The sequence below is a fragment of the Gastrolobium bilobum genome, unplaced genomic scaffold (assembly GCF_033153095.1).
Source record: "Gastrolobium bilobum isolate Gb01-03AN ecotype WA unplaced genomic scaffold, APGP_CSIRO_Gbil_v1 utg2361, whole genome shotgun sequence".
Classification (NCBI taxonomy): Eukaryota; Viridiplantae; Streptophyta; class Magnoliopsida; order Fabales; family Fabaceae; genus Gastrolobium; species Gastrolobium bilobum.
The window spans coordinates 454,166-464,302 of record NW_026898473.1 but is presented as its reverse complement, the minus strand read 5'-3'; the positions used below and the strand labels follow the sequence as shown (position 1 = coordinate 464,302).

Below are 10,137 nucleotides of genomic sequence, written 5' to 3'. Positions count from 1 at the left end.
GTGACGAATGAAAATTTCAAATCTACCGACAAAAGTGATCATAATTGGCTAAGCATCTGGTCTATATCTACATAAGTTCAAAACATGACAGTTAATATAATTAAGGACTTTATTAATGAATGATATGCAATTTTTTTTAAAATTTCTCAAAGAGATTATGAATTTTTCCTGAACTTAATAGGATACCATTATATCTAACCCTATTTACTTTTGTCCCAAAAAAAAAAAATTCAAACAAATTTGTATGAGTAGCATAATCAATTCATATCGTACCATTGAAAGATAAGACATTAATACTTCCAAAACAAATTAATACTTCCTCATGTACCAAAAAATATATATATATATTAATACTTCCTCTACCTTTGTCCTACTCGGTGTTTTAAAACCCGGCTCGGACCTGTCGGGTCGACCGGGGACTTGGTGACCCGGTGGGTTCCCTGTTCCGAGAAGGTAGTTGGACCGCTTCTGCAGTCAACTCAGATTGGACCGGTTGACCCAGCCGAAACCCGGTTGACCCGGTGACTCGATTGACCCGGGTTAGACCGGTTATTACTTCTTCTCTTTTTGGTAAATTTTTTTTTTTGTTGATAAGAACTCTTGAATTAAATCATATTCATATTTTATGATGAATATGATTAAAAGTAAGGTGAAAAGTAAGGTGAAAATAATAAGGTATTTTAAATTAGTGCAGTTCGTTTATGTAATTTAGTTGCATCTTATAATGATCTCATGAAGTTAAGTGGTGATAAACACTGATGGTCTCATGATCTCATCTCAACGGTGGACACTTTTTTTAGTGTATATTTCATGCATACTATTTGTTATCATGATAACGGTGACATTATTTTCTTAGTGTATATTTCATGCATACTATTTGTTATCATGATTTAATTTATCCGTATCATGTCAAGCACAAAAGGTGCATTTAACTTATATTGCAATTTTAATCCAATATTAGGATATGGTCTAGAGCTAGAAGCTTAGAAGTATATAATATTTGCTATCATTGAAAATCAATTTATTTTTTGAAGCTCATTGATAATTTTCTTATGTGAATTTTTATTAATATAAGTAATATTTTTATACTTTTAATATGTGAACAGTAAGTCCAGTTGAACCCGGTTGAACCAGTGACCCAGTACCTCGATCGGTTTGATGACCGATCCGAGTTTTAAAAGAGTGGTCCTACTTTTAATAACCAGGTAAATAAAAACATCTTCCAACCAATGAGCATAATTATAATTTCAACAAGACGGGTAAAATACCTACGACATGGGGCAGGTCGAATTGGGGGAGAATATTATTAATTCTTAAACTCTATCCGTTGTAAATATAGTCCTTTAGGAATCTTGTGAAAGAATAAAAATTTTATTAAATAATTATAATTTCAAAACAAAAAAAAAACTACTTTTAACTAAGCTACCCTTTCATTGTGCTCTTTTTAATTCCTCGTAATAAAAAGACCAAGACATTAGTATAAAATTAAATAAAATAATTAATATTTTTTACTTTTCAAATATATCGACGAAGAAGGTTATAATTACAACCTATTTTCGTTTACAATTTTTTACAATCATATCTTAACCGTTGATTTCCGTCAATCAACAGTTATTATTTTTGCAAATCGAGCTCATTAATTAATTATTAATTCGCAATAAATGATAAACGTTGATTGACGAAAATCAACAATTAAGATATAAATTGTAGGAGGTTGTAAACGAAAATAGGTTGTAACTTGTAAGTATAACCTCTCTCTAGATCGACAAATATAATAAAGTACATTTTTTTATTGAAAGAGACTAATATTTTAAAACAGAAGAAGTATATGCTTTACGCATTCTTCTGTTAAGATATGTACAAGAAGATGAATTGAATTTTATCATAATTTTATTTTGCACCGTTGAAATTACGCACAACTTACACATTGTGTAAGTAATAAACATTATTATAAGATTTGTGGCCATTGTTTAACTTTGTTACTTAAAATGGACAAAGGGCAAGCTCTGATATGTATGGCCCCTCATATGTGAGGGTAGCAGTAAAAGTCAATTGTATGTAATTTTATACTTACATTTTTGTAAGGGTATTTTTTTTCAGATTTGAACTTGTAACCTTTTGATGACAAGAAATAACATGCTTGCCCTCTTAATCTTGGTACTTGCATCATCAAAAAAATGTCTATAAATAGCCACATCGCATTTGTGAATGATACTCAAAGTGTTCATTCTTTCTTTGACACCCCTTCAACTTATATTCTCTTCTGAAGTATATAGACCACTCAATGGCTCCATTCCTTTTGTTTGTTTTCATGTTTGCTAGTCAACTGATTACTGGATTCAATGAAAAGCTACCACCTCCTTTATATGGAGACGCGATACACGTTCTGAGCATCGACGGTGGTGGTATCAAGGGGATTATTCCCGCACAAGTTCTTGATTACTTAGAGAAGGCACTTAAGGTTAATAATTTTGTCTCTCTTTGCACACTCATGCATATATATTGTTGGAAATTTAATTGTCAGTGATAAAAATTTACCTTTAAGTAGAAATGCATGCTAAGTAAAAAAGACTCGTAAATCTAATATTTTAAAGTTTTGGGTTGAGATATGATGTACAGTCCACTATTAATGGTGGATTGTCACTTACATATATGAGGTACATTATTCTTACATCTGTGTAAGACTACGAAATCTTACACTCCTATCGAGTGGATCATTTTACATATACGGTGTAAGTTATAATTATAATCTTAACAGTTAATCTTATTTATATCTAACACTTCTAATTTTTTTATATATAAATCATTAGATGCAGATAAATCAATAATTATGATTGACTATAAGATGTCTTACTCTTGTAACAGTGTAAAACAAGTTTCCTATGATTTTAAGGACAGAATTTTTGTTTTGTTTTGGTTTTGTTTAACTGTCATCATTCAATTATGGAGACAGTAAAATGAAACAACAGATTTGAATTCCTTCTGTGAAAGGGTGTAATATGTTATTCCTGGAAGCACTTTCTCCAAAGATTACAGAAGAAAAAAATATTCATTTTCACAAACACCACACAAACTCACATGCGAAGAATAGAATAACATCTTGGTTCATGCAAATCGTCCTTAAAGTCTATAATGGTTCTTTTAGGCTAAAATCTATGCATATATCCTTATTAGGTGAAAAATTCATGTGCTACTGTTTATATTACTCCATTGTTACATAATAATTGAAATTTTCACCTTCACCGGAAATCTTCATCTCTTAGGAGATATCATATTATTACTCCATTTGATTGAATCGCAGGCTAAGAACGAAACTTCAAGTTTAGCAGATTATTTTGACGTGATAGCAGGGAGTAGTACAGGTGGACTTATGACTGCTATGCTAACTAGCCCGCACCCAAATTACCCCAGTAGTCCTTTGTTTACTCCTGCAGAAATCGTACAGTTCTATATGAATAATGGCTCTGAAATATTCAAAAACAGGTATATATATAAAGGGGATTCTATTTGTCATTTAACATGACACAGTAAACTTTTCTACACACATAATATTTTGTGAGGTCCACACTTTTTGAAAAAAAAAAGGTAAAAAAAGAAATTACACGCAAAACGAATCTTTATAACGTTACACAATCATTTTTCCTACAACATAATTCTTATAAAACCTATATATAAAAATAGGGGTTTGAGCTCTCCAGCGACGGGAATGATTTCTCTTCTCCCGCAGACAGCAAACCATAATGGGGCCCACCTTTAAAAAAAAAAAAAAAACTAAACAAAAAATATTCTGTATCTATGACATAAGAATACACTTCTCCGTGAAAGGAGAAGTGTTTTTCCCATAAATATATAGGGTAATAGTTTTCTTATACAAATAACTATTATCTCTTACATACTCATTTGTGCAGGTGAGATCCACTTTCAAGGGAAAAGAAAGAAAAATTAAATAGAGTGAGATCTGTCTTGAATTTGTATGTGTAAGAAATAAATTTTTTCTTATATAACATACAAATAATAAATCTCATAGTTATATAATAGTAAATCTCATAGTTTTGGAGGAATCACTTTATAGGTTCTTCTTAAAATATGACTAAAAGAGAGAAAATATGCAAGAGTATAGTGACTCTATCTTTAAGCAGAGAGAAGGGTTATAAGTGTTCCGTATACTACCTCACCGTGGATGAGGAATTGTTACACCAACTTGTACGATGTGTGAGTTGGACAAGGGAGTGAAAAATCATCTACAATGAGATCTATGTGTTCAATTCTTGGAGTCAATGGAATGACCCCTTTGCAACCCAGCTCAAGTATTGGGAGCTAAGCAGCATAAGAGCATATGTTTGATCTTCTTTCTAGTATTATTTTTTAAAGAGGTTTAAAGTCTTAATTCTGAACTCATCTCGAATCAGACTAATCGCGAAATGATGAACGGATGAAATATTTCCAAAAAAAAAGTATTGGGTTGGTCCAATATATATATATATATATATATATATATATATATATATATATTGAGAGGGGTAGGATTCTTTGACACCAGTGTCAAATTTAAAGTTTGACATCTCATCTGAGAGCCATTAGATCAAAAAAATCAACGACTCTGATTTGTAAGCATGTGACATCATTGATTTTTTTTATCTAACGGCTCTCAGATGAGGTGTCAAACTTTAAATTTGACACTGGTGTCAAAGGATCCTATCTCATATTGAGATATATATTTGGGATTTATTATTCTTATGTTACATAAGAAAGAATCTATCTCCTACACACAAATTCAAGATAGTCTCACTCTATGTTTCCTCTCTCTCCCTAAAAGTGGACTTCGTCTGCACAAATGAGTCTATAGGAGATAATAGTTATCTCCTAGCTACTATATGAGAAAACTATTACCCTATAGGGATTTATTATTTTATGTTACATAAGAAATAATCTATCTCCTACATACATAAATTTAAGATGGGTCTCACTCAACTAAATGCAAGTTTTTGGATTCTTTTCTTCTTCTTTTTCTTTTTTTTTTTTCTTTAAGAAGTTTTTGGATTCTGATGATGAAACAACATGCAGAACTTGGAACTGGTATTCTAAATATCCCAGATATGATGGAGTGTTCTTACATAATATAACTCGTGAACTATTGAAAGAAACACGACTGAATCAAACATTGACGAATGTTGTAATCCCAACCTTCGACCTGAAGAAACTCAAGCCAGTGATATTCTCAAGCTATAAGGTTAGCATAGTATATGGGTTTGATGTTAGTAATCTAGGACATAAAATTATCTTTTACACGCATATAAAAGTGTGGATCCATGTGAAAAGAAGAGAAAGAAAACAAAAATATGATTCCAAGCACTTTTATGTGTATAGCAAATAATTTTATCTCTTATGATATGAAAGACATTAAACACTTAATATATATATATAAATATAGGGGGAAAAGTTTCCGATGTTACTTTAGATAACTTTATCTAATGTTCATCGAAATGACGTCGTTTTGGGGTTGAAAAATTAAAAAATTAGAGTGATAAAGACTATTATAACCCTGAAATAAATTAAAATTATAAAAATACCATAATTTTCGTCCCAAAACGACGTCGTTTTGATGAACATTAGATAAAGTTATCTAAAGTAACATCAGAAAAAACAAACCCATATATATATATATATATATATATATGTATATATAAGTGATTTTCGGTCATATAATTTCAAAACAACATTATTTTGGGGATTTGAAAAAAAATTCATATATTTGGAGAATTTTCTTTCTTATATTTTTCAATATGAATTTTTCCAAAAGATCTAGTTACCATATGTTTGTGAATATTGTTTGTGCAATTTTTTATTTTTTATTTTGGTGAATTGTACGTTTGTGCAACTTTGATGATGCAGCTCAAGACACTTCCAAGATTAAATGCCAAACTCTCAGATATATGCATAGGGACTTCAGCTGCACCAAGTTATCTACCACCCTATTACTTTGAGAATGATCATACTGAATTCAATTTGATTGATGGTGGTGCGGCAGCAGCTAATCCGGTATAAATTAATTAGATGATTACAACTACAAGTAATCAAGTCCATTCACGAGTATTCAACTAATAATTAAATGAAAGATTGAAAGATTGAAATTGCATAAATTAACTATTAATTGTCTTTTACGTTTTGTCCCATTTTAAATTCTTATTAAATGAAAGATTGAAAGGTGGAGATTGCATAAACTATTAATTGTCTTTTACGTTTTGTCCTATTTTAAATTCTCATTAAATGAAGGATTGATAGGTGGAAATTGCATAAACTGTTAATTGTCATTTACGTTTTGTCATATTTTAAATTCCTTTTAAGGCTTTTTTTTTTAGCATTCTTTTCAAGGCTTTATCCTTTCTAACAAACTATATATCAATTTATCTTTATTTTCAAATAATGTATTAATTTATTTTATTTGATCAAAGTTTGTCCAAATCTTAATCATTCGGAAGTAATTTCCTCGAGTAAATGTCAGAAATCTTAAAGCTTTAAATTTATTTATAAATCATTTCATTTATACGTATCATGTTTAGCATATTTATTTTCCATGTGGGCTTTTTATCGCTCATACTTAAATTTCCAACATATACCGTATATGAAGTTTCACAAGGTGAAATTTATTTCAGACACGGACTGCTATAGGTGAAGTGATACAGCACCATAATTTTACCAAAATCCGTGTGCTATCTTTAGGAACTGGAATTCAAAAAGTTGTGGAGAAATATGATGCTAAAAATGCTTCTACTTGGCAAAGCTTTAGTTTGAACTCCAAACACGTTACTTGGTCATCAGTTTCATCAGAAATTTTGAGTCGTGCTTCTTCAGACATGGACGATTATTACCTTGCCACAATGTTCCCAGGCCTCCAGCTTGAGGATAATTCCCTTCGAATTCAGGTATATAGTTTTTATAGTTGCACACTGCTTAAAGGGTTTTTGTCAGAGAAATATAACATAAAATATAAGACTTTTAATGTGTCTTCGCCTAACCGTATTGGATGATTTATTTCAGAATAATTGATGATATATGATCATGTAATTAATGGCAGGAATATAACCTGGATAAATCCATGGATTCCCTTGATAATGTTACAAAAGAAAACTTGGACAATCTTCAAAATGCAGGAAATCAACTTTTGCAAGAAATAGTTATGAAGAGGAATGTGGATACTTTTGACCTAGAGGAAACAGACCAGACATATGCTAAGGCTCTTGACAGGTGTGTAATGTTCGAAATGAAATTCAACTGTGAGTTGGATAGAAATAGGTCGAGATCATATAAGTGAAAAAGACCTATATATTCATAGTTTTAAAGTTTTGAATTAAAATGTGATGTTAATTATCCCACACAAAACCACTTTTTACTCTAAAACGGACTAACTATATTGTTAGAAACCTCATACTACTTAGAACATAACATAATTAAAATTGAACAAGTGTGATCACCGTAATAACATACTCCATTATCTTAACGTTTAAGGTAGATTTTAATTCCTATATATATATATATTTTAATCAATTTGGTCTTTGGTCTTTATCATACCTTTTTGTATATTTTATCTAGTTTCACCTATTTGAGTTTTGGTCCCAACACTAAAGATATCAGTTTATATATTTTTCACTCATTTGGATGTTAGTATTTGTAGTTTTACACTTTTTTAGGGTATTAAATTATGTTATTCATAGAAGACTGATCTCTATAGCTTAAATTACGTAGGTGTTTGTTACTGAAAAACCAAAACCTTATAGTTGAAAACTATAAGAACTATACCCAAAAAAATAAAAATAAAATTAGGAGATAAAACCCACAAAAAATGAATTATGTGAACCCAAATATTATTTAAAGTAACGTATGTTAGTGCCATTGGAATATTGCGGAAGCGTAAGAATCATTGCAATTTCGAATGCGAAGAATCATCATCATCCTTTGTTATATAAAATCATACCTCTTGTTGCTTAGACCCACGAGGAATCCGTTTGTGTTGGTGTTGTGATCGATTTCACCTCTGCTGCCACAGAATCTCCTCACTTCATCATCAAGTCTCCTCCGTGTCATTGCACAATCAAGTCTTCTTGCCGAAGATGGCTACATATAGATCTTCCAGGCTATTATTAAGGGGAAGGGGAAGGAGTATGTTAGCACTTTAGGATTTCAATTTTCTCAACTCACATTAAGTTGATGAATAAAGTGGGGCTATTAATATGGGCACCAAGAAATTTCAACCCTTGCCTTCTTGGACACTTCTAGTACACCTAGTCCAATTGGGTTTTTGATAAAAGAACAAAATCTGACAATCTCTCACTTGCTCTTAAAAAAAGAACGATGATGATTCATCACATTCTAAATTAGAATGATCTTTATGCTTTTTGCAGATTAAATTGCACCAACAATTGGTATTAGAGCATAAACCCAACAACTTAAAGTATGATAGATGGAAGTCAAATCTCAAACGAATTATTTCTCAAGTTAATGATGATTACGATTCGTGTTGGAAAAAGGACGTAAGCATACTATATTTGTTCAGTTCAATTATAATATGGAATGCTAATTTTTTAGAACTGTGTTTTTATTTTATGAAGCTGGGCTGAGATATTGTATGAAGAGAGACAGCTACGTCTGAAAAGGAAATCAATGGAAAAAGGAGGATGATCATGTTTGGCCGAACCCAAGAATCTTAGGCATTATCAATGAATGTATTACAATAAATGCCAAGTGTGTGGCCTTGTATTATATTGTTGTGTGTTTTATTAACGCTGCCTGTAATATATTTAAGTATCTATGCTTGTTGTAATAAGGTTCAATGTGAGTGAGCTCTATGCGGCTCCTAACTACGACGACCACATGTATCAAATTATCAATGTATGATATTATATAATTAATCCCTTGTTGCGTTGCTTTTCTCTTGTGTTTTAAGACTTTTTCCCCTCTCATCTACTACTTACCGTTGTTTGCTTCATTTATTATCAACATTTTTAAAATCGGCTCGGTCATGACTTGTTAAGGTACCGAATCATTGAAATATTGGTTTAACCATTGGATCATTAGTTCAATTGCATGGCTTGGAGATTATATGTAAATTTATAATTTATATTAATAAAATTATAAACACACTCAAATAGCTAAAAAAAATAATATAAATTTTAAATATTTTAATATAAAAAATAATAAATTACACATTATTGTCTAATAAAGAATCAAATCAAAAAAATTTGCGTAGTACATAACTAAGATAATATTAATATCGTAGGTACATAACCAATGTAAGTCAATAAGCAATTGATCAATCAAATATGTCTATTATGATTTTTTTTTTGGAAATTTTTTTAAATAATGGGGTCACCAGTTTCACCAAAACCGGCCAGAAATTATTTATTGGGAATTAATAATTAATTAATAAGTTTGATTGACGGAAATTATAACCGTTGATTGGCGAAAATCAACGGTTAGAATTTGGTATCAACTTTCAAAGTTTGACACCGGAGTCAGACTTTGAAACTGGTATCATTTATTGAGAATTAATAATTAATTAATAAGTTTGATTCCCAATAAATGATGATCGTTAATTGGTGGAAATCAACGGTTAAAATTTGGTGTCAAATTTCAAAATTTGATATCAGTGTCAAAGGATCCTACCTCATATATATATATATATGAGGTAGAATCCTTTGACACCAGTTACAAATCAGAGTCGTTGATCTTTTTTGATCTAATGACTCTCAAATGAGGTGTCAAAAGATCCTATATATATATATATATATATATATATATATGGCTTATTATATGTTATCACAAAGCTTGGACTTCTACTTGTTAAGGATCAAGCCGGTCTACTACTGAAGAAGAAGATGAGGAAGCTTCTTTCTCTATTCATTAATGAAGAAGAAATTGAGAAAAGAATGTTGCACCCCCACCCATAAACGTTTGAGCCCACAGTAACAATGATAAAAGGCCTGACTCTACTAAATTGTTCATAGGCCGAAAAGCCCAAATTATTATTCCATTAATGTTGCTGTTTTACTCTAACTCGGGATTTGGGACAATTTTGAATTGCTTTTACTTCAATGTGCCATTTATTGATCCAAGTATCCAACAGCACTTTTCTTTAACTCG

At 30.8% G+C, this 10,137-nt stretch overlaps 1 protein-coding gene across 1 annotated transcript; it reads left to right on the top strand.

The window, feature by feature from the left end:
- Window positions 1-2,284: 2,284 nt before the first annotated feature.
- On the top strand, window positions 2,285-8,676 carry LOC133316549 (patatin-like protein 4). Its single transcript, XM_061518307.1, has 7 exons — window positions 2,285-2,461; window positions 3,302-3,483; window positions 5,065-5,230; window positions 5,893-6,039; window positions 6,654-6,923; window positions 7,076-7,245; window positions 8,607-8,676. The coding sequence occupies exons 1-7, from the start codon at window positions 2,285-2,287 to the stop codon at window positions 8,674-8,676; spliced, it is 1,182 nt and encodes a 393-aa protein (XP_061374291.1).
- Window positions 8,677-10,137: the final 1,461 nt, after the last annotated feature.

Coding starts and splice junctions, on each gene's coding strand:
- LOC133316549 (XM_061518307.1), top strand. CDS start 2,285: ATGGCTCCATTCCTTTTGTTTGTTTTCATGTTTGCTAGTCAACTGATT. Junction 3,484..5,064: donor TCTGAAATATTCAAAAACAG/GTATATATATAA, acceptor AACAACATGCAG/AACTTGGAACTGGTATTCTA. Junction 7,246..8,606: donor TATGCTAAGGCTCTTGACAG/GTGTGTAATGTT, acceptor TATTTTATGAAG/CTGGGCTGAGATATTGTATG.